Below are 26,152 nucleotides of genomic sequence, written 5' to 3' on the forward strand. Positions count from 1 at the left end.
CATCCCTGAGAAGGACACCCATGTGCCAGCAGAGGCCAGGCGCCACGGGGCTGCCCCCACAACGCTCCCCTGTTAATGGTTAATGTGGCCGTGCAGCGGCGGCGGGTGTGGGCTCCGTCCGAGCTATCAGCCCTGCCATCAGCCCCGGGAACAGCCTGTACCTTCGCTGCCCACTGTTTGTTTGCATCCCGGCCACTCCGCCCCGGCCACCTGCCCCGCGACACCCCAGCCGTCCCCCCCAGCCAGCCCGACGGTGGCTGACGGTGTCACCTGTGGTGCCCCTGCTCCAGCTGAGGTGGAGGAGATGAGGCTGGGACCCAGTGCTCCTCCACGGTCCTTCAGGACTCTGGGGTGGGGGGTCTTCAGGACTCCTGCAGGAGTGGACCGGGATCCCTCTTTTTTTCTTTTTTTTTTTTCTCCCCATTTTTAATCCCCTCAGCCCCCCAGCCAGGCGAGGGGGGTGCTGTGCCTCTTGGCCACCATTTCTGGGAGGCGAAAAGCGTTCAGGGAAAAGCAGCATCTGCCCCCCCCCTCCCCGGAGCCTTGTGCCGGCTCCCAGTGGTACCCGATTCCTTGCCCCACGTCGCTGCCGGGTTCTGAGCTGTCCCGGGGGCCTTGTGCCTGCGGTTTTACCTGCGCCTCGCATCAGAGAAGGCGCTCGGGGCGATGGGGTTGCAGATAAGGGAGTGTTTTCTTCCTCCTGCGCACCAGACGAGAGAAAACAGCAGCTCCGTGACCTGCGAATGCCCCAGGCCAAGGTTACATCCCTGAGGGGTCCGGAGCCAGAGCGGGGCAGTGAGCACCCAGCAGGGGACCGGTGCTGGGGGAGCGGGGGGGGGTGGATTTGGTCCCTGGGGATGGAGAGGCAGAGCTTGGAGGGGGGGGGGGGTGTACCTTGGGGGTGTCAGCGGCCACCGCAGGGCTCCTCTCTGCTCCCACAGGGTGCGACTCGGGCTTCGGGCAAGCGACAGCCCGGCATTTGGATGCCATGGGCTTCCGGGTGTTTGCCAGCGTGCTGGACCCGCAGGGTGCCGGTGCCCAGGAGCTGCGCAGGAGCTGCTCCCCGAGGCTGACGCTGCTACAGATGGACCTGACCAAGCCCGAGGACATCCAGCGTGTCCTGCAGCACATCCAGGCCCACACCAACAGCACAGGTAGGACACCTTGGCACACCACCGTGCCCCCCCCCCCCCCCAGCCCCAGGAACCCCCCCACAGCTCCCTGGGGGTTCAGCTTGGGGCCAGGATGGCGGTTCCAAGGATGGTGGTTCCAAGTCTCCATGTGCCCCCCCCCCCGGCCCTGCACTGTGGGTTGCATCCCGGCTGTTGGACAAGCCCGGGGGCACCCTGCAATTCCCCTGCAGGACCCCCATGATGCAGGAAGGGGCAGGGTGGGGGGGGGGTCCCAACCCATTGAGGGCCGGGGGGGGGGTTACCTCTTTGAGCATCCCATCCCCGCAGGGCTCTGGGGGCTGGTGAACAACGCCGGCTTCAACGACACCATCGCCGACGCCGAGCTCTCACCACTGGGCAAGTTTCGCGCCTGCATGGAGGTGAACTTCTTCGGCTCGCTGGAGCTCACCAAGGGGCTGCTGCCCCTGCTCCGCTCCGCCGGCGGCCGCATCGTCACTGTCAGCAGCCCCGCAGGTGAGCAACCTGCCGTCAGCACGGCCACCAGACCCCTGGCACCCCAACTTGGGGGGGGGGGGGGGGGGGGGGGGGGGGGGGGGGGGGGGGTCAGCATCCCCATGGGTCTGGTGTAGCTTCCACCCCATCCAGTCATCTCCACCGCCAGCCCCATCAGGCTCGCACCCTAAGCCCTTTCCTTGCACAAAGACAAGGAGCGCAGCCCTACACAAGTCCTCCTGGTCCCTGCTAGCCCCCCCCCCCGGTACACAAGCAGCTCCTCACTCAGCCCTCCTCTGTTGGAGTGGGGCCAGAGGAGGCCACCTCATGAAGGTCAACAAGGCCAACTGCAGGGTGCTGCTCGTGGGTCGGGGCAATCCAAGCACAAATCCAGGCTGGATGGAGGATGGACGGAGAGCAGCCTTGAGGAGACAGACTTGGGGGTGTTGGTAGATGAGAAGCTCCACACGCCCCCAGCAACGTTCGCTGGCAGCCCAGAAAGCCCCCCCACATCCTGGGCTGCATCCCCAGCAGCGTGGCCAGCAGGGCAAGGGGGGGGGATTCTGCCCCTCTGCTCCGCTCTGGGGAGACCCCCCCCCAGTGCTGCCTCCAGCTCTGGGGCCACCAACAGCAGAAGGACATGGACCTGTGGGAGCAGGGCCAGAGGAGGCCACGGAGATGCTGGGAGGGCTGGAGCCCCTCTGCTGTGAGGACAGGCTGAGAGAGTTGGGGGGGGTTCAGCCTGGAGAAGAGAAGGCTCCGGGGAGACCTTAGAGCCCCTTCCAGTCCCTCAAGGGGCTCCAGGAAAGCTGGGGAGGGACCCTGGATGAGGGAGGGGAGCCACAGGACAAGGGGTAATGGCTTCAAACTGAAAAGAGGGGAGATTGAGATGAGATGTGGGGAAGAACTTCTTTGCTGTGAGGGTGGCGAGAGCCTGGCCCAGGTTGCCCCGAGAAGCTGTGGCTGCCCCATCCCTGGAGGGGTTCAAGGCTAGGTTGGAGGGGGCTTGGAGCAGCCTGGTCTGGTGGGAGGTGTCCCTGCCCAGGGCAGGGGGGTGGCACTGGATGGGCTTTAAGGGTCCCTTCCAACCCAAACCATTCCATGATTCTCTCCTGCAAGGTGACCTGCCCTTCCCCTGCCTGGCAGCCTACGGGGCCTCCAAGGCAGCCCTCAGCCTGCTCATGGACACCTTCCGCAGCGAGCTCCAGCCCTGGGGTGTCAAAGTCAGCCTCATACTGCCCGGTTACTACAAAACAGGTAAGAGGGTCGGCACCCACTTGCTGCCTGCACCCACAGGCAAAGGGCAAGTAGCCCCCGGGGGGGCAGATGGAGCCATGGCAGGAGCAGGCAGTGATGCAGGATGCACCTTCTGAGCACCCCTCCAGCCACCTCCCTGGGGATGGTGGCCATCCTGTGGCCTTTGGGATCCCAAAGCATCCCCTGCGAGAGGCAGGGTCAGGATAAAGCCCTGCCAGCAGATCCTCTGCCGCTGGGGCTGGCCAAACCAGTTCTGCCCCATTTATGGTAGCACCATCCCCATCGCAGGCAGGATCCAAATTCTCTGGTCCAGTCCTGGGCTGTGAAGAGCCACCACGGTGCTCCCATCATGGCCAGGATTTCAGCAGGACCTTCCTGGGAGGCTGGGAGGGGACTGCTGGAGGAGGGGGGGGGGGGCCACACAGCTCACATGGCGGGGGGCCGCGTCCTTGCAGGGACGACGTGCGACCCTGCCTTCTGGAACCTGCAGAAGCAACGGCTGGTGGCCAGCCTGCCCCAGGAGCTGCTGCAGGCCTACGGCGAGGACTACGTGGAGGAGATCAACCACCAGTTCATCCAGTTCATGAAGGTGGCGGTGGAGGACCTCAGCGCGGTGGTGAACAGCATCACAGACGGGCTCCTGGCTGCCAACCCAGCCGTGCGCTACTACCCAGGGCAGGGCCTTGGGCTCATGTATTTCATACACCGCTACCTGCCCTATTTTGTCCGAGACTTGTTCTTGAAAGGATTCTTCATCAACCCCAAGCTGCCCCGAGCCCTACGGCGAGAGCACCACGACCATGCCAAGAAGGCCTGACCTCGGTCCGCATGCGGTCGCGGGGCAGGAGCCAGCCTTCTCCTGGGACTCCCAGGGACACCAGCCCCCGAGCGCTGTGCGCGGCCGTCGGCGTCACCCTCCTGCACCGCGGGGGAACAATCGGCACTAGCCGTCAAATACCAAATTGCTTTCCAAAATCAGGCAGATCTATTTTCTATCATGCGAGAATCAACGTTTACTAGGGACCTCAGTTTTGTATTTTTTCTAACCGCGCATCCTCCAAGGGGGCCGCCCCTGCCTGACTCAGCAGCTCCACACCACGGGCTGGGATGGACCTCAGGCGTTTCTCAGCTACCCAACATCTTCCTCCCTGCTGTGGGAGCCGCAAGCCTTTGTCTCCATCCCCTCTTGGCTGGGTCAGGCCCAGGATCCCGTGGCCGCTGCCTCCCTGCCGTTCCTTACACACTCCACGTGCTCCGGGCAAGCGCAGGGGCCGAGGCCGGGCTGCAGAGCTCTTCACAAGATGAACTACGTGATTGTCACTTTTTAAATAAATCTGTTCTTGATACGCCACCGGGCTCTGGCCGTCTCCTTCCGCGGTGTAGCGCTGTGATGCTTGGGCAGGGATGGGTCCCAGCTGGCAACCGCACCGGGCACGGTGGCAGGAGCCTCGTGTGGGGCAGAGGATGCCATAAGCAGCCCCAGAAAAGGGGACAACCTGCCAGGAAGGGCTCGCATCCACTCCCAAAGGTTCCTTTTGCTTTGCTCCCAGGCTGGGGTGAGGATGGAAGGAGGGGGCAGTGCCACACACGGACAGCCCCACATGGGAAGCCCAGGCATAGGGGGACAAGCTTAGCAAAGCCAGGGGACATGCCAGCAGCTTCCCAACCACATGGCTCACTGCCCTAAGGCTACACAAGCATCGAGGGCTACATCTCCTGGGCACCCACCAGTTCCAGCTTGGGCTGGGGTTAGTGCCCAGGGCCCCCAAGGGGTGGAATGACCCCTGCTTCCCAGCCACCATGCCCCAAGTCATGCAGGAGCCATGCCAGGCTCCACTACTACAAACATGACATTGCGTCCCCAAAGCAGACACAGGCTCCTCTTGGGGACATAGGAGGAGGTGCCCAAGTAAGCAGGGAGAGCAGAATGCAGGGGGCAGATATTTATTGGTGTAGAGAGGAGAGGGATCACAGGTTAACAAACACTGCAGAGGTGACCACAGCACAAGCTGGGATGGAGCCGTTCTCCATCGATCCCTCCCAGCACGTGTTTTCCACCAGCAAGGTCTCTCCGGTGCCACACCACCACGGGGCATCTCCCAGACCTTGAGGACAAGTGGGATCTTGCCTGGACGGAGAGCAGCAAGGAGCAGGGCTGCCAGTCTGTGCCCAGGGCTTGGCTCCCACTCCCTAACCACAGAGGGGCAGGGCCAGGACAGGGCATGGGACATTTCTGCCACCAGCAGCACTCTGCACTCATCAGCGTGACCAAGAGGAGCCAGAGCCAAGGGCTCCACAGCAGTACCAGCCTGGTCACCCCGCACAGGGGAGGGGGCTACACCAGCCTGGATGCCTGCCCTGGGGGGAGTACAGGGGTCCAGCACCATCCCCAGAGCCAACGGGAGCTCCAAGCCATGGGTCTTGAGAGGAGGAAGGAGCTCAGGCAGCTTCTGGAGCCCTTTCAGGCTGCAGGGCAGGAGGGAAACTGGTGAGAGCTGCTTCGAAGGACACGGTGAGGCCACACTAGTGCAAATGCTGGTGGAGCAGGGAGGAATGTTCTCCACCAGCACTCTGGCCCTGCCCTGACCTTCCCACAGGCTCCGTCCCTGTCCTGGCCAGGGCTGCCCAGTATCTCCCAGGTCAGAGTTAGCTACAGGGGGATGCAGGGATTGCATAGCAGCAGGGGCTACGCGACAAATTACACTCCAACTAAATCTCACAAGAACAACATCGACTAGGAGGCGTGCAGAGCACTGACGGAGAGGACAAACCCGGCCATGGCAGACCTGGTACGTTCCTCTGTAGCAGCGGGAACCCCTTGGAGACAGCAACCCCCCCGGCTGGTGCTTGCTCTACGAGCAATAAGCGCATACAGACGGTTAGTAGAGTAACACGGGGACTATCAGATACACAACAGGAGGTGTCCCCTCCTGCTACACAGGGCCAAGCCTGTGGCACTGGTCCCTCTGGACCCCTCACAGCACACACAACGCAAACTTCAGCTTGTCAATAATTTAACTAGCGACTGTACAGTTTCCTCATGTGAGCCAGTTCCACAGATGGGACATCCCTGGTGTCTGGGCAAGGGATAACTCGGGGAGTTAAGACAGGGCTCCCTCCAGACTCCAGGGGTGGGAAGGTTGGACGGGAACAGAGCGGGGTTAGAAGATGGGGATGTAGTTGTCGATCTTGGTCCTGTGCCGCTGGGCGATGCACTCTGCGATCCACACAATGTTGCGGCACTCCTGCTCCTTCAGCTTCACGAAGGCATAGAAGACTCCAAAGTGGAACTGGTTGAGGAAAGCCAGCTTGTTCAGCTTCACCTGAGGAAAGCCCAGAGGAGGACATGTCACTTGTCCACCTCAGATGGGAGGAGCTGGTCAAAGCAAGGCCTCAGCACAGCACAGGGATCCCGCTCTGCACCTCTCCAGGTCCTCAGGGCAGCCCTAACCTACAGCACATGGCTCAGGAGAGGCTCTGACACTTGAAAATTCTCCTTTCCCACATAATTACACTCTGGTTTTGCTATAGATGGACCAAACATCCACCAGCAGCCCCAAATTTACCTCCCACACCGCTCTAAGCTGTCTGGGTGAGAACACGGACTGAGAGCACCATGCTGGGCCCCTGTTCCCTCACTGGAGCATCCTTTTCCTCTCCCCAAACTCTGCTCGTCCACAGCACTGCTGACGGGGCAGATGACAAGCTTCCCGCTCCCCCGAGCTTTGCAAACACCACAGGCCGAGAAGCGTCTCAGGGTTCACTCACCTCATGCTCAAAGAACCTGTCTTCAAGGGTCTTGTCTCCGGGGTTGCTGCCAGCCCCTTCAAATAGCAGCTTGTACTCCTGCAGGAAGACATTACAAGAGGTTATACTCAAACCCTTCCAAGCTCATTCCCTTCAGCAGCATTCCTGGGCCCCGTACATCAAACAGGCACCCCAACCACCATGGCAGGTCAGCAGAGGACATGGAGAAGCCAGGAGTCTGCCCCGTGCACACACTGGTAACGGGATGCTACTGGGGCTGCACCGCGCACACACCAGCTGGAGGCAATCCCCAGAAAGGCAAAGAAAGCCTTTTTTTCATCTGTGAGCTTGTCCAGCTAGAGATCCTACCCCTCCTCTGAAACGTGCGGTTCTCAAAGCCATATCGTCACTTCGAGCCTGTAGGGAGGATGCACCAGGTACAGACCAGAGTGTTTGGGCCAGGCTCCTCTGCCCACAAACACTGGCACATGCCCTGGTTGCTTCGGCAAGGGGACACTGAGCTCTGACTCCAAACAGGCCCCCCAGCCATGCATGAGAGCAGCTTAAGGAACCCAGACACACCCAAGCGTGTCCTCCCAGGTCCGCGTCTCCCCCATGACTGAACCAGAGCTCAGAGCGACCCGCTAGAGACGTGGCACACCACTTCTCGCTGAAGACATGTTTCCCCCCTGCCAACCAGCCAAAGAGAGACTGCCACTGCAGCCACACCAGTATCTCAAGGGTTCGGTGGTGAGGGCAGTTCCCACACCCTGGGCTGGTTACCCTATCAGCACCGCTACGGCAGCCATATAACAAGCCAACAGCATCCCAAGCAAGCCAAGCAGAGCACAGGACCAACAGTAGCAGCAGAAGACAGGAACCCCCTTCCCAGGCTGTCAATCCACAAGTTCCCCCCAATCCCTGAGAAGCTCTGATCCAGAGTAGGTCCTTGCACCAGTCCCCACAGCCCTCACCCCAAAGTACTTACGGGGTAGTAGTCAGCAACATTTTTGACTTGTTCGTAGTCATCTGCTCTGGCCAGCTGAGCCAGGCCCTCAGGGTAGAGCTTGCCACAGTGCGGGAACAGCTTTGCTCGGTCCTCCTTGGACAGCTCAGTACCAAATGAGTTAATGGTGATGATGAAGGCCCTCCGGTCGGCTTCAAACTGCGGGAAAAGAGCGGTTCACCTTGGCATGCAGCATCTTTGCCTGAGGCTAGCAGATACTGACGCTGCTCCGAACGGAGACACATCAGAGGGCAGCGTGAGAAAGCTGCCTGGGACGCACACAGCTGTTCAGTGCTCAGCCAGGGCTGGCTACTTGTGCAGGCTCCCAGTATGCCCAGTAACTGATGCCTGGGGAGCTGTCAGGTGAGGAAGTCCCCCAAATCACTGAGCAGGACCCTGCCCAGGTCAAGAAGTCTCTCTCACCTACTGTCCCCGAGCCCTTCACATCCCACAGGTGGCCTTGCCATGCAGGCACCGAACAGCTCTGGCTGTTCCCCTGCTTGTTATCCATGCCATGAAGGCAACAGATGTGTTAGCACCTGCCAAGATCAGGACTGGGGAACCAAACCTGTCCAAAATCACATGCAGGCAGCATTTTCCCAGTTCTCCCAGTGAGCAGACAGAGTCTGCATGGGGATGCCAAAGAAGGTCTTGAGCATCCTTGGTGCTCGCAGGCAAGCTGGGCCCGATCACTGAGCATCACTGCAACCCCATTCAGCTACAGGGGGTTCCAGACCTACCTCCAGGATCGGGCACATGGCATCTGCCGTGGTACCTCCCAGCACCTTGCAGAACTTGTAGAAGGACTCCAGGTAAGCCTGGAAGGGAGAGGGCAGATGAACACTTTTCTACACAGATTCGTCTGCTGCTCCACAGGGCCATGCCGTAGGGGACAGACAGCGAGCAGGGAAGCTCCCAGACACAGCATAAGCATTCTCACCCCAAGTGAACTTGGATGCCAAGCCCACACAAGGGACAGTGCTTCCCCAGGAGCTGGAGACATGAAGGGTTGTGGTCGCGTTTGTTGAAGTGACTGTATGAGTTACTGCACACAAGATCCCCAGGCAGCAAGGAGAGAGTCTATTTTGCTCTTTTGAGTCGTCTAGCTCTGAACTATCACATGGTTTCCTGACCCCACTCTGGCCTCCACAAACATGCCAAGCCACACAACTGTAGCTGCAAGACCTACGCGCCGAAAGTACCGCTGTGTAAGCAGAGTCAAGAGATGAGACAGGACATCTGTGAAGTAAACCATCCATTCTCTGTAATTCTGTTTTAACACTGCAGCCGCTTGGTCTCCATCCCAACTGGAGCACCGCAGAAAACATATCAGGCTAGGCCTCCAGGAAACGTAATCCTTTGTCGAGATGTTCCGTAATCCAGCTGGAAGATGACTGTATCTCCCAGGGGGAGGCCCATGAAGGCAGCGCATGGCTAAAAATGCTGTTCAGCAAAAGCTTTTTTCAGAAGGAGCCATCATGTGATAAAATACCTCCCTGGACAGAGAGCTGCAACCAGAATCAGTTAAAAGGGATGGAATAAAGCGATGCTGAGACATCACAAATCTCTGCTTTGTCACAACAGCTCCAGGACTGAAGATAGACCAAGAATGCATGTGTCAGACACCCTCAGCCTCTGCACTAGGAAAGTACCTGGATTATTGTGCCCTGTAGATATTTGTTACCGCACAGTGCAAGGGGACACTGCTGGGTGAGCATCAAACATCAAAGAAACATTGGCTCCGGCACTTGCCGCTGCTCAAGCGGAGGAGAGCACGGAGCATCAGTCTGCAGAGTTACCACGGGAACAAGGACAAGGATAATGGACTTTGCTTTTGAGGCTGAAAGAAGAGGGAACCTGGATACGAGGTTCAGTCACTCCCTCTGCCCTTCTCAGAGTCCACACCCAAACTTCAGGCTTTAGAATCAAAACCAGGTGACCTCAGTGGTACCTGTGCACTTCTTTCCTTTTCTGCTCTTAGGAACAGGTTGCCTTGTAGAGAGACACTTGCTTAGGTCAATCATAACCCAGGATTTCACTGAGTAGTAGAACGGAACAAGGAGGTGCTCACTGTATAAGCAGTACCTCCTGTACCTCCTTGCCTCTCCCATACATCACTCCACGTTGATTCGCCTGCTATATTTTGTTGTCCGATCACAAAGCTCCTTCCTACAAGAAAGTCACCAGCAAAGGCCAACAGTCAGCCAGCTTCACTTCAACATACCCATTAAAGATGTAGAAAAAGGGGAGTAAGCATTGAAGATAACATGGCCAGCACGCCTCCGTTGCAGGACTCCACTGTTGACCACCCTCTACACCAAGAGCTCACCGCTTACTTTTAACCTCCCTATCTTAACCATATTTCCATTCAAGAACCTTCTCACTTGTCACTGCTAACAAGAAATCTTTGTAAAACCGCTTTCCTCCTATGAATCCTGTTGAAACCTTCTGTCTACCTGCTCGCAGATTCCTTCAAAAAAAAAAAAAACAACAACAACAAAAAAACCCCCTCCAGCAGGTCTGGGAGGTGGCACTGCCCTTCCCATGCCAGCTCCTCCTGGACACAGGTATCCATCCCGGGCACCTGCCTGCTGTGTTCCTCAGGGCAACTCTGTGCAGATTTCAAACCTGACTTTATTTCCCTCATTTGCCTGTGAAGACCATTTGCATCGTATTATACATTTTCCAGTCCTTGGGGAGAGAGGTGGCTTCAAGTGAGAGTCTGGAAGCAGCAGTTACCTTTTTCACCCTTGCATCCCTGTGATTTGTTACTGACGGAGCCCTTGTGCTCCCTGGGGGCTGCTCTTTAGCAAGAACCAGTCCCAGCACAGGCCAAAAGGTATCAGGCACCTACGCTTCAATATGGGGGTAGGAAGAGCAGAATGCAACGCGGTATCAGGCCTCAAAAAGAAGATGGGAAAGGACCTGGCAGCTGAGACCCAAGGAGAGAGCACCCCTTACCCCGTGCTTCCTCTGCTCCCTGCCTTCTCCATCTCAATGCAGGGGTGTGCGCCCCGCAAGGCTGCAGGTATTTATGCGTACAGGATTACTCCCCCTGTGCCCCCATTACAGCAAAAAGACCAGTACACGCCAGAGGCCACAGGCAGCTGGGCATGACTGCTGACATGCAGCTCCTTCTCCCCTCCCTTCGCCTTCTTCCCTTCACGCCTGACCTGTTCTCCCCCTCTCCAAAGGGGCGACAGCTTCCTTGGGAAGCAGAGGTCACACCGACTGCGGGCCGGCTGTGACCAGCCGAAACAAGGCTGGCAGATACCATCTGCATCCCACCCTTCATCCAGAGAGTGGAGATGGAGCGATAGCCACAGCCTGCACATAAACACATGCTTTGATACTGCCAGCTAAAACCAGAAAAGGCCTGCAGAGGAGACACCAGTTCCCTCCGCAGGCTCAGGACAAGAAGAACCTTTGCCCCTCCACATTCTGGTGCCTGCAGGACTCTTCCACCCCCTCCACCCACTGCTCCGCCAAGAGCATCTAACCCCAACCACACCACTGAAGGCTTAAGCAAACCCTTGGAGGCTCTTCTGAAAAAGCTCAAGACAGAAAGCCAAGCCCATGGAAGTCTTTCAACCAAGTTTAGGGTCAAGCCACTTGAGTCTTCTGAATGCAGTTAATGACACAACTCTGTGTAGTTAAGGAGCAGCTTTCTCCTGCCCATCTGGGGCCTGAGGAAATTTATTCAAAGGCAGGACCTCTGCAAAAATCTTTTTGCACAGACTCTTGACAGCCTGACAACTCCAAAAAGCAAACCCACTCCGGTGCCCTGACTGCAGAGCTGGCGGACTGGCTGTCAGGCTCCAGCAAGAGCACTATCCTGACTTTCCAACGGATGCAACTACTTCTTGGTGACGTTCACTCTATTCCAGGGAAGAAAATAGAAAGCAAGCAAATGTTTGGTTTTTTTTTTTATATCCACTCAAAGAGGAAAATACCCTCTCCTCTTTTGCTGAAGAAAGCCAGCCCAGGTCATAGCTCCTGACTCGAGACAGAGCTGTAGTCATGCTAGGAATAAATTGGGAAGTTAATATCTCTTTCCCTTCCCAGAGACTCACTTACCTTATACAGCGTGTTTCGAATGATTTCGATGTTCATTTCATCCAGGTCCTGTTCATATATGCAGTCTTGGAAGAAAGCAGCTGAAACAGAACCACACAGTTAGCATTGCCCTAACCAGTCCCGTGTCCAGCACTTTCCAGAGTCCCCAACGATACCCCACAGAAGCACACCCTACATTGAGCTTGTCCCTCCTAAGCCCTGGTCCTTATCTTCAGCAGCCACCAAATTGCCATGACTCCAAAACCTCAGGCTCCACCACAGTTCCTCAGGCCACAATCATTTTCGGGGCTCTCACACCAGCCTATTCTCAGCAGAAATTCTCAGCTCTAACCCCCAGCATCAGCGCCAGAGCAGCCAGTATTTAAAAATAAGCAAAACTGTTCCCGGATGCAGGGACTCCAAGGTGACAAGACAGCTTCCCAATTGCCTGCTTACAGCATGGCAGCAGCGCTCCAGCATCCACAAGACAACAGCTAGTGAGTCCTGAGGAAGCTGCTGCTTCTCCCTCCTTCTCCAACATCTTAGTTGGATTAAGGAGGCATGGGGATGCCACAGCTCTTACAGTCCATGACGCTCCATGGTTGGAGCCAGGAGCTGTTTCCCTCAGTCAGGTCTATCAGTCCCATTTTACACTTTTTCCAAGGCCTTTTATTTCCCCAGCTGGAGGTAAGCAACAAAAGACAAGGACGAATGAGTGGTTTTTGGTAGGATGCACAGCTCTATGTACTTTTCCAGAATGTCTCTGGGAGGGAGTTTGAGAAGTTGTTGCCACTGAAAGAACACAGATTTCAGAGCTCACAGCGGGTACTGCGAGCTGCACATAAAGGCGAGTCGTGTACCTTTAGTGTAACATAAAGCTGTTGTACCACTCGCTCATTAGCAAGTGCTAATAAAACCCATCGACAAGATTTTTATGACTTTTCCAGCTCTCGCTCAGCAACCAACTACGCTGAATTTGCTATGTAGAGAACATGATGGTTCTCGGCTCGTGCAGTCCAGCTGCGGGTAAAGGACTACGCACTCAGCGCTGAGAACTCACCGGCGCTCTGCTTTGTGTGACCAACCAGGTCTGACGCAGGCTCACACCTCTGGCGTGCACCACTTCGTAGCACAAGCTCCCCGGCACGGAGAGCATCGTGGGTCTGGAGAGCCCTGAACAGGGGTTGAGCCCCACAGAGGTTTCTTTGCAAGAGCCCCAGAGACCAGTGCCACGTAGCTGGGGGAGCACCACTCCCGACGGCTGGCAAAAATGGAAACGGAGTGTGCCAGGACTGGTTTTCATGGCAGGACTCACTGGCTAGCCTCGAGAGCTAAGCAGTGGCTACTTCAGAGTAGCAGAGGAATGAGAACACAGCTATTTCAGTTCTTGGCCCTCCAATATCCCAAATTAGGCTAACAGCAAGTCTTATTTTGCCCTGCTAACCTATGAAAGCCATTTGGGGTTAGGCATTCCTACCAAGCCACGTAGCTACTCAAGTACTTTTAGGAGATAGAGCTGCTGTTTCTTTGCGTGTGGTCACTGGAAGGAGTGCAAGTTAAACAACTGGAGCCCGCGTGCCTGCTTGTTTAGGCAACACAGCTACTCCCCACGTTCTCCTGCTGAAGAAATGCCACACTAGGTGGTACATGGCCTCAAGGGCACAGCTAGGGCACAGGGCTGAAGAACTCAGCCTAGCCAGGGCAGAAGCAGGCCAGGCTTGAAAGGTGGGCCCATGCCAACCTCATTAAGGTCAACAAAGCCAAGTCCAGGGTCCTGCTCGTAGGTCAGGGCAATCCAAGCACAAATCCAGGCCGGACGGAGAATGAATGGAGAGCAGCCCTGAGTAGAATGACTTTTGGGGGTGTTGGTGGATGAGAAGCTCAACAGGCCTGGCAACGTGCGCTGGCAGCCCAGAAAGCCCCCTGTTCCCTGGGCTGCATCCCCAGCAGTGTGGCCAGCAGGGCAAGGGGGGGGATTCTGCCCCTCTGCTCCGCTCTGGGGAGACCCCCCCCTAGTGCTGCCTCCAGCTCTGGGACCACCAACAGCAGAAGGACACAGAGCTGTTGGAGCAGGGCCAGAGGAGGCCATGGAGATGCTGGGAGGGCTGGAGCCCCTCCGCTGTGAGGACAGGATGAGAGAGTTGCGGGGGTTCAGCCTGGAGAAGAGAAGGCTCCGGGGAGACCTTAGAGCCCCTTCCAGTCCCTCAAGGGGCTCCAGGAAAGCTGGGGAGGGACTCTGGATCAGGGAGGGGAGCCACAGCATGAGGGGGAAGGGTTTGACACTGGAAGAGGGGAGATGGAGATGAGATGTGGGGAAGAACTTCTTTGCTGTGAGGGTGGTGAGAGCCTGGCCCAGGTTGCCCAGAGAAGCTGTGGCTGCCCCATCCCTGGAGGGGTTCAAGGCCAGGTTGGAGGGGGCTTGGAGCAACGTGGTCTGGTGGGAGGTGTCCCTGCCCAGGGCAGGGGGTGCAACTGGGTGATCTCTAAGGTCCCTTCCAAACCAGACCATTCTATGATTCTATGTACAAGTGCACAACCACAAGAGGTCAAGTCCCTCAACTGGCTGCCTCAACAGCGCATTTTCATTCCAAATACAGCTGGAAGCTTTAAGGTCTATTTCAAAGATATTATCTCTCAGAATCTATTCTATCTTATTCCCAAAATGGGAAGGTTACCACTTACTTGTGAGGATTTTCTGCCCATACATCATCCCTACAGCAGGCTCAACTCAGCTGCCTGCAAAGCCTCAGCTCTCCTGCTGCTGCTTTGCCTTACCTTGCAGCCCAGATGGAGACACGTTCTCCACCTTTGCTGAGCTCTAGCTGGCAAGTCATTTTGCCATGGCAACTACTTCACTTGCCCCATTTTTAGACAGAGCATTTGCAAAAGCACTTTCAGTTCCAAAACCAACTATTTCCATCAATGACAACACGATGATTTAGAGTGTTTTGTTCTTTCTAGCAACCCCAAAAGAATGATTAATCACTGACTCAGGCGTGCTTCATTACGTTTTTGCCCACAGATGCTAACCTAGAAAGTCTTCTGTGACTACCTCTCCTACTACTGCAAAAAGATGTCCGTATTTTCTTCAGAATCACTTCCTGCACCTTTTATCTTTAAAGAACATATCTGTCTGACTGTTCATCATACACTTGGGTTTCAGTGTCATGTGTCTCCTGGTCAAGGCTTGTAGTCCTGTGACAGTATAACCCAGTGCAGGATCCTGATATACAATGAGCTTAAAAGGCTTTTGGAGATTATTTTTTTTAGGATTTTGTTGGGGGTTTTTTTGCAGTTGTTGGCTGGTGGCTTTGTTGGTATGTAAAGAGCTTTCCTTGATTTACAGCTAATTTCATCAGTCCTAGAACAAGAGTGGGCATGTGCAGATCCCTATAATCATCCACAAAAATTGCCTACAAGAAATTGCTCAATGGTTCAACTAGAAGTGCTGGAAATTAAGTGACTAATTCCAGCAGAGGACTTGATAGCCCTTCATTAAGGAAGCACACGTGCCATGTGTCCCATGACAATTATTAAAAAGATCACATTGTCTAAGACCTCTCAAACTTTCTCCTTCCTCCCTAGTTTCAGGCCACAGTTCCTAGAAGAGCTGGCAATGGACATATCTAGCAGATCAGACCTAATTACACCTGCACTGTCGTGACAGCTCAAAGTCTGGCTCTCACAAACCAAATTCCCCAGTGATGTGCACTACCAGTGCACTGGTTTGGACATTTGTTGAAGCTTAAAGAGAGCCAGCTGGTCCTCCAGAGATAAAACTGGCAAAGGGCAGGCACAAACCTGAACCCAAGCCCAGCCACCACAGGCAGCATGGTCACGGCTGTGCGTTACCCACCACTTTGTCTTCCTAGAGCACAACTTAGACTTAGTGGGACCCAGTTAAACTGGGGGTGAAAGGGACATCTGCTCCACACACAGCCGAGAGGTATTTCAAAAGACTCCACTCACCCAGGGGAGTGTCCACCAGGATTGCATTGTAGAGCTCTGCAGGCGTCTGAGCAATGTTCACGGCTTCCATCTGCTCAAAGCTTCCCAGAGGATGACACTTGGGCACCAGTTCAGAGATGGAACGTTGGTGCAGGGTCCCAGTGATCAGCAGAATGACATTGTCAATCATGTAACTGTACCTGGAGGAATGCAAGAGGAAGCTTGTCACAATACAAATATAAATAATACAAACCCCAGCACCTGGCACCAGATGGACACACATCTCCAGTCCCTGTAAACATCTCCAGAAAGACGCACCCTTCCCATGAAGAACTAGTAACTTCCTCAATGTCTCCTCATCACACCAGCATAGGAAAAGCGAGTCAAGCATAGTCTCAGGCTGTGATTTATGCTACAGCTCACCATGTGGGCATCTCCCACCCACCACTGAAGAGTATTAGATCGGAAGGAACTCCTGGAGGTCTCTGGACCGATGTCCTGCTCCAAGCATGGCCAGCTGAGGCTGCTCAGGACTTTGTGCAAAGTCTTTTCCTAACAGCTACTTGGAACTACCCTCGTGGCTATTTGTCTTTCATCCTAACCTCACACACCTCCAAGAGGAGCCTGTCTCCAGCTTCCCCACACCCTCCCACAGGAAGGAACAATTGTCTTTCCAGCATTCCCACCGCTCTCCTGGCATTGCCACGCTCTGTAGAGAGCATGCGTGGTAGGATGCCAGCAAAGAGGGATCTGCAGACAGCCTAGCTCGAGCTCATCTGCATCACCAGCAGCACCGCTCCATCTTGCCAAGACTATGGAGAAAGGGTCCTGTTTCTGCAGCCCCACTCCCTCCCAAAAACAACAGGGTTGGCAGCTTTGGCACGACCTTCATCCACGCCCTCACAAAACTACACACAAGCTTTTTCACACCTCTGTGATCAAAAGCTATGAGCTCTTTTGCATTAGCCCGTATTATGATGTCCCTAATCAAGTTATCAGCTCATATTACACACGATTAGCAAATCCAGTCTTTGGCACTGCAGTTCAACGTTCAACTTGCAACCACAGCACTCAGCGCAAGCGCCACCAACACAAGCACTTCATGGCCCTTTTCTCCACATCTCTCTTGCACTGAGGAGCCCAGAACTGGGCACAGTACTGTAGGTGAGGCCTCACCAGTGCTGAGCAGAGGGAGAGGATCACTTCCCAGTCCTCCCAGTCCAGCCAGAGAAGGGAAACACAGCTGGCCTGAAGACTGGGAATGTAAGAAAGGCCTTCTCCAAGTAGAAGGTCCAAGCAACGGATCAAGGCATCACGTAAATACAAGGAGCTGAGAGGAAGTGTCCCCAGCAAGAACAGGAGTGGTGCTCTAGGCACCCTCACCATGACCTGAGCCACGAGCCAACCAAGATGAGAACCTGAAAAACATCAAGAAACATGAGGTTTTTTTTTCAGTCAGCAGAAGATGCCTTTGCAGACACCCCTCAGCAGCACAAGGAAGGGGCACAGATGCTGGAAGAACAGGATACTTGAGATTTTACACTCCCTTGCTCTCACTGCTTGAGGTCTAACTCTAAGAAGTCAGATGATGGGAAAGACCTGAAGAAGGTCCTCCTTGGCAGAAGCCTCTCCAAAACAAAGAGCATCAGGCTTGAACTAGAATGGCAGAAGCAGCAGTGCACGTCTGGAGTTGGAGAACCTCTGCTGAGGTTCAGGCTTCCCATGTGTACTTGAGTACTGAAGAAAGGGAGCTCAAGGCCAGCATACTGGGACGGGGGCAAGGGCAGGAATGGCAGAGATCTGCACGTTTATCAGAGAATCATAGTTTGTCAGGTATTAGGTTGCTGCTGGTCTTTATATTTCCAAGCTAGCAAGGAGGACATAGTGCAGCCCTGTTTCCCTTTGAACCACATCAAAGGCAGGTGAGCAGAACCAGTTAAAAGCAGATTTCAGTAGTTTTTATTAGACAGGCTTACTGCCTCTCAAATATGCTCACAGGGCATGTCCATGAACAAATCCACACCTTAGTTCCTCAAACAGGTGCTGCTTATTTCTCCACACCACGGGGCTGGGTAACGCACCTCCTGGCCCCACAGTTTTTGCAGAGAGCCTTTCTGGGTTTGCAGCCCACCTTTCCAGGGATGTTCAATCTAGAACCATGGCAATGGCCACAAGCTTCGCGTACTAGGAAACCTCCTTTTGCCCTTTAATCCGTCAGGTCGTTATCCTGCCTTCTGTTTGTGCAACTCTCACCATGGAGATGACTGCAATCTCCAGGGCAGCAAGAAGGGCCTGTTTATGAGAACTGAGGGTAAGTCCCTGGTAAATACAAGCATCTGCAGCCTCATGCAGACGCATCTCCATGAGGTGTGCCAGACCAAGGGTACAGCGGATCATTTCCCAGCTCCACCATCTGCCCCCAAACATGCAAAGTTTGCTCAGTGCAACACAGTGGCTTTCGGGAAAGACCGTACACAGGATTAGCCTCACCAAAGCAAGGCAAGAACACAGGACCAGACCAAGTTTGTTTCTTCAACTCAGCCTACGGTGAAGGAACAGACAAGGAAACACAGTCATTGCACACCTCTTTCCTTGGATTACCGTTGCTCTCTGCAAGATGTTCGCAGCTTGCAAGGAGCCTAGCCAAAGTCAACCGTACAAGAGGAACTGAGGGAAAGTGCCTGGAGCCCTTTCTGTTCGCAGGTCTTCAGAGCAGCTAAGCTCCTGGCTTACTGAGTCACACCGAGCTCACCCACCATCAGCACAAAAGCCACGTCCAGGTTTGGGGAGAGCAGCCCAAGCCTGACCCTTTTCATAGAGTCATTCAGGTTGGAAAAGACCCTTGGGATCATCGAGTCCAACCATCAACCCCACTCTACAAAGTTCTCCCCTACACCATATCCCCCAACACCACATCTAAATGACTCTTAAGCACATTCAGGGATGGTGACTCAACCACCTCCCTGGGCAGCCTGTTCCAGTGTCTGACCACTCTTTCTGTGAAGAATTGTTTCCTAATGTCCAGTCTAAACCTACCCTGTTGAAGCCATTCCCTCTTGTTCTATTGCTAATTACCTGTGAGAAGAGACCAGCACCAACCTCTCTACAATGTCACCTCAAGTAGTTGTAGAGAGTGATGAGGTCTCCCCTCAGCCTCCTCTTCCTCAAATTAAATATCCCAGCTCCTTCATACGCGAGAAGGTCCTGCTTTCAGACTGACGGTCCCAGGAAAGACAATCCCACAGCCAGAGTGCAAACCGCAGCTCTCCCTGTTTCATTTACACCCCTTAACTTGCTCGTTTCTTCATCCTTCAGGGAAGTCTGGGGAAACGCACAATCTATTGACCAAATGCCAAGGTCTCTAAGGCCACCCAGCAGCAACTTTACCTACTGAGATTTCTTAAATCTGAGAAGGATTCACCCCTGCAGGAGGAGTTACCACACGCAAGGCAGAGGGGAAATTTCTTATTCAAATTTCCACTGTGGCAGCACTTCAAACCTCTACGATAAGAGGATAGCCGCAGCAGGACAAAGGTCTTCTCGTGCCTGCCAAGGCCCAGCAGACACCAGCACCACTACCTACTCTGCCCTGATAGCTCCCGTTTCCTGCAAGGCCGGACCACGCTTATTCACATTCAGTTCCTGCTTCATCCCAGCAAAAACAGGCACAGCGTAGTCAATCGTGACTATGAGGCAAGTCCTCTAGTGCCAGGGCAGCTGGAAAAGCCTCTTTTCATCTGTGGAAGGGGTAACGCTTGCTTTCCTGTGCCAGGTCCCAACGAGAACGCATCTGCCACCATTAGCACAGCTGGACTAAGACCATAGCAGAGGTCCTGGCTACGCTGGCATTTCCTCCCAGGGCCAACGGATTAGATTTATTATGGTGGCAGCAGTTTTCCTAGGAACCTCCAACTTCTTGTTTAATAGAGCGGCTTTTGTCATCATCCTCCCTGTCTCCTGTTTAGGTTCTGACCAGCTTCAAGTGTTTCAGCTTTCATGGTTAATGCAGGCTCAGAAGGCTCCAAGAGCGTTTTAACCTTCACGAGCTCTCAGTGCAGCGAATAAGAGGACCAGACTATGGAACACATCAGAAAATAAGATTAGATGGTGACTTGCAACACCATGAAGTTACAACACCATTACTGCAGCCTGCTTGGCATGGCTTTAATTAAGTGCCAAAACAGCATCTGATCTCAACACCCCAACCTCGCCTCCACAAAGACTGTAGCAAAACCCTCTTGGGCAAGAACATGTTTTACACTCCTGCTTTGAGCTGTATCTGCCCGCGCAGGGAGATGGACACAAAAGGAGTAGGTGTTCAGCCAAGGCTTCACGTGCACAGCGACATCCTTCCTCGCTCTTCCTGTCACCCACTGAACGGAGGTGTGGTGTATTCCAGAAATTCACATTCACAGAAATACAACTTTAGTTGATACTGAGAAGCGTCAGTAATATCTCCCAGAAGAGTAGAATTTCTTATTACGGGACAGGAAAGAGTCAGCAAGCATAGAAATATTAGCTACAGGAGACAGATGTTGGCCATGGATAACTACCAAGCAGAAAGCACACATGCAAAAGCCACATACAGGTACTTTGACAATCACAGAATGGTTCGGGTTGGAAGAGACCTTAAAGCCCATCCAGTCCCACCCCCTGCCCTGGGCAGGGACACCTCCCACCAGACCAGGCTGCTCCAAGCCCCCTCCAACCTGGCCTTGAACCCCTCCAGGGATGGGGCAGCCACAGCTTCTCTGGGCAACCTGGGCCAGGCTCTCACCACCCTCACAGCAAAGAAGTTCTTCCCCACATCTCATCTCCATCTCCCCTCTTTCAGTGTCAAACCCTTCCCCCTCATGCTGTGGCTCCCCTCCCTGATCCAGAGTCCCTCCCCAGCTTTCCTGGAGCCCCTTGAGGGACTGGAAGGGGCTCTAAGGTCTCCCCGGAGCCTTTTCTTCTCCAGGCTGAACCCCCCCAACTCTCTCAGCCTGTCCTCACAGCAGAGGGGCTCCAGCCCTCAGATCATACAATGTATGTCTTCCTCCTTTTAGAGTTACTTAAGTACAGCCACAGATAAATGAGATATGCAAGAAAGATTGCAATGGGAAGGGCTTTTTAGCAGGGGAGCACATAAAAATTCAGGAAAGCTCATCACACGGGGCGTTTACAACTTGGCCAGTGACCCCAAGACAGTTAGGGCTTCTCCCTCCCCCACTTACTAATCTAATCTAATCATAAAGAGTCATTGTCCTACGGCAGATAGGTTGGTTTTTTATTGCTTTCTGCTCCAGGATACTGAAGAAACCGTAAACAATACTGCAAGTGGTCACAAAGCATGACTAATGACGGAACATTGCATGACCTGCGTTTCTCAGGGATCCTCTGAAAGCCTTGCCAAACTGTAGCTTAACAGCTGCTCTGCAAGGGGTCACGAGGACAGACATCGCAGGGAGCCACGGGCTGATGCACAACTGCAGAGCAGGGGAAAACCGGGCTGCAGCTCCGGGGGTTTTACCAGGATGGGTTAAGGTATCGCATTTTTCAGGCGACTTTCATGCTTTCCAAAAAAAAAAAAAAAAAAAAAAAATCAGCACCAGGCTTTAACACGGACTAACGCTAGCAAGGCAAAAGTCACTACGCGACTGCGCTGGGCAGTTACTCAGATTACTATAGAAGCATGTGTTTATTTTGGGATGACAAAGGGAAATCTCCAGCGGGATCAGAGCAGTGCTCTGAACCCAGCCTGAATTCTAGAGACGGCTTTCAATGATGATGAAGTTGTTTTGACTACAGTCACTTCAGCATCTAGCGCTTCCCTCTTGCGGCTCATCCGGTTTGTGTATTCAGGGGCTGGGGGGGGGGGAAAGTAACCTAAGGAAACAGTTTGGGGTTGGTTGTACCGCTGCTTCCTTGGGTTTGTGTATAACACACAGACCCTTCTCTATATCCCACTGGGTTCCAGACCTGAGCAAAGGTGCTGGGGCACAGAGCTGCTCGTCACACCTCTCTCAAGCTCCCAATGTAAGCAGTCATGGGGGAAAAGCAACACACAAGAGACTTCAAAGCACAAAAAAACGCAGTAGCTGACACTTAGGATAGTGCCGGCAGCTGAGATGCTTGTATCTGGCATGTCGTTTTAAGTAAATAACTGTACAGCTGTCCTGAACCGGAAAGGAGAGGGATGCTGCGTATCCGGAAGACCTCAGTTGCCTCACTGAGGCTTGTTGGAGTAATAGACAGTGGATGAACCGAGTCAAATCCTTAAATAAGTTTTTCAGCTCAGACTGGAACACGTCAGACCAGCAGCTTCTGGCCAGGAGCAGTTTTACCCCTCATCTGCGGCTGAAGCTCTGGCAGCCCCAGGGAACAGCAAGAGCAGATGCAGCATGCAATGGTCTCCGCTCAAAGTGTGCTCATCTCTTCCTATCTTCGCACGCCGTCTTTCCTAGAGTCACACCAGTAAAAACCACACCTAAGTGGAAGGTTCACGAACCTGCCAAAGAGAAAGCTGAGAATGTCATGGTTGCCACCACAAACCAAGGGCAGTCAGCCAATAAGTGGGTACTCTGCTAAACTTAGATCGACGAGACCGTTTCACAGAGTTGTAACTTCACAGCAGTACAGATGATGTGGCAGCCTTTCAAATCCAAGTATCCAGGAATGTTCTCAGCATCAGTCTATATTTAGCTGCATCTCCACATGATTTTTACCATCTTCTAGTGAGTCTAGGTCTCTTGGGATAGTGACCTCAGTTTTCCAGTGGTATCATCCGGTAACTTATCATACAGCGTTAGCTGCACTAAAGGCTAGCAAGAAAAAAAAAAAGCTAGATGAAATACGTTTAATTTTGAGGCTTTATGAATATGACATTGTGTTCTAGGTGCATACAAATTGCCTGAAACACCAGGGAATGTTTCAAACACCTTGCGGCCTCATTGCAAGAGTCTCTGCTTGCTTCAACTTAGTGCCTCAAAGCCTGAGAAAAACCTTGCATACCAGCCTAGTCGAGTCCTGGCACTCTGCTGAGCAGGCTTCAGCACCAATTACATTCTAAATATTGACCCGAAATATCTAATCGTGCTGCTTGCACAGAGACCAGCTCCAAAAGCCAAACTTGCATATACTGTTTTCTTACCTTCCTTACATGTAAAGTGCTAAAAAAAACACAACACACCACAAACATTCCAAGGACATAAAAGAAGATTAAAGGCTACACTGTGCAAATTCACATTGTCCCCAAAACTGTCTGAAGCAGCTAAGAAAAATGAGTGAATTTAAGTGTCTAGAGTGCCCTTACGCAATTCTCAGTGCTCTGGGCATAGATAACACACAGAACATTACTGTACATACAGACCTGCTGTCAGCAGAAGACAATTAAAATCATCATCATCCCACTTGACACACAGTAAACCATGCTGGGCAGACACAAGACTTTGCTTAGTCTCTAAACATCGCAGTGCTTTGTGGTTTTTATACAAATCTCTATGTAAAGTATTTGCTACACTTCAAGCTAGCACACGGAATGGATCTGGAAAAAGGGGACTAGGATCCAAGATGTCCGCAAGAAGACTTTAGAAGTAGTGCCCTTGGCCCCCAGGCGTTCTCTGGGCTGAACTTGCCAGCCTGAGACTCTGGGTGAGGCAAATCGATGGAAAGGTAAAAGAAAAAAAGTGAAGGCTGCTGAGGTCCAGCACCAGAAGACTTTGAGAACAGCCTCCATCTAAGAGTGATGGATGTTACAGGGCAACAGAAGCAATCAGTGAACGTTCATCCAGCTGAAGGCACTGCACAGAGGTTGTCTTCTGGAAGAGTTGCAAGCACACATAAATTGATCGGAGGAGCACTGATAACCTCCTAACACACTCCCTCCCACCCTGTTTTATGTCTCTAACAGAAGTGCTGTTCAGCCTATAGAGGGAAGGATTGTGAGAAGGAACATGAGGGAAGTGCAAGGGCTGTTCCCATGAGCTGCAGAATCACCAGAGGGATTCAGCATTAAACAAAGCCCAGGAAGATCGCTAAGTCCTCACACTGCCTCTGGATGAAACAGCATCAGCTTGGACGGGGATGTTATCCAGGGGCGATGCGTTCTCACCTAATCACCTGCAGCTTCCATGCCAGAACCCCTCCCCAGGGCTGCAGAGTTTCATTGAAGATTTCTCTGTCTTAGTGAAACACGGGCTTTTATCTGAAGCTCATCACCTGCTTTTTCCTGCACCTTTATGGCCACCGATAACATTTTGCTAGCTCTTGTGATCATCACCGTGGCTTGTGGCGTTTGCATTTACCAGGCACCATGCTAACACCTTCCAAGCAACCAACAGCACTGGTCAGTAGGAGGAGGGTTATGCTGTTCCAGTTGAAATCCACTGGTAAAATGAAGCATTTTTCAGGCACCAGGTTTGGGAAAAAAGCATCCCCTCAACATAATACACAGTGAAATCCACCTTTCAAAGACTCCCTTTCCAATGAGGGCACCCGCAGTCACACCGGTTTTGAAAGATGACTTCCAGAGCCACCCCTTAGGCACGCAACCCCGTCCATCTTCAGAGACACTGGTTCTGGGAAACTGGTACAAGATCCGTGTCCTTTGGGTGTGCTGGAGAACAGACGCAGTTCTGATGCTACCACCCGCAGGATGCGGGTCTCTGATAGTTTCCAGACCATTAGTTACATGCCCTCTTATTTTGAATATTGCATAATCCCTCCAAGAACTTGGCTTATCAGTTCAACTTTGCACTCCCTGCAAACAGGGAAGCTGTTTGTCACAAACCTGTGCTTCTCTGCCAAAACCATCTCTGCCAGCAAAGGCTCGTAAACCTTTTATTGCAGGATCCTCAGCCACTACAGTAATTTTTGCTTCCCGATCCCACCCGCCACCGAGGGATCAACAAGTAATTGAAAATAGTATATCACAGTTTTAAGCAGAGCAGCACGAGGAAAGATCCTTCAGATTGTTGCATTCGCCCAAATAAACTGCAAGTGTCTATGGTGTACAACTCATTTGGAGTTTTTTCTTCTGCACGAAAAGACTTCAAAAGGATGTAGTCATAGTCTGTAATCTCTGCAGTTGTGCCAGGATGCACACTCCAGTATATTTAGAATAAAGAAGGCAACTTCCTACTCCAGAGAAGAGGATTATTGCTCTTCAGCTCAAGTAGCAATTGAAACAATTTGGCTTCAGAAAAACCACTGCTGCAAGATTAAGTTTGAACTCAAATTCGTGCAGCAGAAACTAGATCTATCCAGCGCAGGGGAGAGGCAGAGCAGGACTGGGTCAGGCAGAAGGTAAGAGAGGGAAGTGTCAGCTAAGAAAAGGCATGCGCGATGGGAAAAGGTACATGCAGCCTCATCAAAAACACGTCTTGTGACCACAAAAACATACCGAAAGCCAAGTTCCCAGCTGCATCCTCAGGGCAACAAAGAACCCGGTTCCCAGCCCCAGCAGACTGGTAAGATAGAGACAAAAGACGACTTAGTCTGTCCGCGACGATGGGCTTGAGCATGGGTTTGGAAGAAGTGTTTAGACCCAGCTCCCCCCCCAACTTCACTCCTCCAGCGGGCTCGGTTTCCACACAGTTACCGGCAGCTCCTCCATCGGAGCACAAGTTCGAACCCTTCTCTGCGAGGGCTCAAGGGGCAGGCTGCTGTGAAACCAGATTTCCCAGATCAGGGAAGAGACTGTGCTGAAGCAAGCGTAAAAACAACCCCCCTCCCCTTTTTTTTTTTTTTTTTTTTTCCCGCTCCTGGAAAAATCCTAAAGCTGACAATCTGATTCAGGCTGCAGCAGGCTAGAGTCAGGAGTGACACTACGATACAGAATCCTATCCAAACCATATACAGGAGCATTGGAAGGAAGGGGAGACAGGACATGGCACTGTGTCAGGCTAACACAAAGAACAAAGCCTTTACAGAAAGGCAGGGCAGAACATCACCAAGAAGAAGCTAAAACCCACTTCCATCCCACAAGTCAATATGTGCTTGTTGAATTCAGGAAGTGGGTTTTGCCGTTTCAAGTACACTTAATACCTGTTTGTTGCTGCCCTACAGAACATCGCTGCATTCCCTCGGCCAAACAGTCAATTGTTTGTGTTGGAGCAGAGATGTTAACAGCCAACTTGTGCCTATCAGTCAGAACCTACCATGGGCGGATGAAAAACAGAGGGAAGCACCAGCAGTCTTCCAGCGAGGAGCTGCTTAGCAAGAGGCAGAGCTAGCAGGTGTTTTATAGGGACCGTGGCAGGCTCAGCAAGTCGAGCTTTTCCTTGCCACGGTACGCAGTGGGGCAGAGGCCGCCAGCTACAGCCACCACTTGAAAAAAACAAAAGGGAAATGGGCCAACTCCCTCAATATTTTGGTACTAACAGCGCAACGCTTGCCACAGAAGAGTTCCTAGAGGGGACTGCAGCCAGGAAAGAGTCAGCGTGGTGCCAGCAGAGAAGCACAACAGGATTAAAAAAAAAAAAAAGTCAGTGGCAGCAAGTGACTTAGGGAACAAAGACCTTGCTTTGGGGTT

The 26,152-nt window shown here is 53.1% G+C and overlaps 2 protein-coding genes across 2 annotated transcripts in view; one reads left to right on the top strand and one right to left on the bottom strand.

Moving 5' to 3' along the window:
• HSD11B2 (hydroxysteroid 11-beta dehydrogenase 2) overlaps positions 1 to 4,232 on the top strand; it is a 17,971-nt gene extending 13,739 nt beyond the window's left edge. The window contains exons 2-5 of the mRNA XM_074151751.1: positions 942 to 1,154; positions 1,461 to 1,646; positions 2,745 to 2,882; positions 3,338 to 4,232. Of these exons, the coding sequence (XP_074007852.1) occupies positions 942 to 1,154; positions 1,461 to 1,646; positions 2,745 to 2,882; positions 3,338 to 3,699 (899 nt within the window). The 3' untranslated portion in view covers positions 3,700 to 4,232. The remainder of the gene's footprint in view (positions 1 to 941; positions 1,155 to 1,460; positions 1,647 to 2,744; positions 2,883 to 3,337) is intronic.
• The window catches only part of ATP6V0D1 (ATPase H+ transporting V0 subunit d1), a 37,815-nt gene continuing 15,509 nt past the window's right edge, over positions 3,847 to 26,152 (bottom strand). Inside the window, exons 3-8 of the mRNA XM_074151308.1 lie at positions 15,661 to 15,839; positions 11,713 to 11,792; positions 8,376 to 8,453; positions 7,618 to 7,794; positions 6,651 to 6,728; positions 3,847 to 6,205 (exon numbers count right to left, since the gene is read on the bottom strand). Of these exons, the coding sequence (XP_074007409.1) occupies positions 6,044 to 6,205; positions 6,651 to 6,728; positions 7,618 to 7,794; positions 8,376 to 8,453; positions 11,713 to 11,792; positions 15,661 to 15,839 (754 nt within the window). The 3' untranslated portion in view covers positions 3,847 to 6,043. The remainder of the gene's footprint in view (positions 6,206 to 6,650; positions 6,729 to 7,617; positions 7,795 to 8,375; positions 8,454 to 11,712; positions 11,793 to 15,660; positions 15,840 to 26,152) is intronic.

Source organism: Numenius arquata, chromosome 8 (assembly GCF_964106895.1).
Source record: "Numenius arquata chromosome 8, bNumArq3.hap1.1, whole genome shotgun sequence".
In the NCBI taxonomy this organism is placed as follows: Eukaryota; Metazoa; Chordata; class Aves; order Charadriiformes; family Scolopacidae; genus Numenius; species Numenius arquata.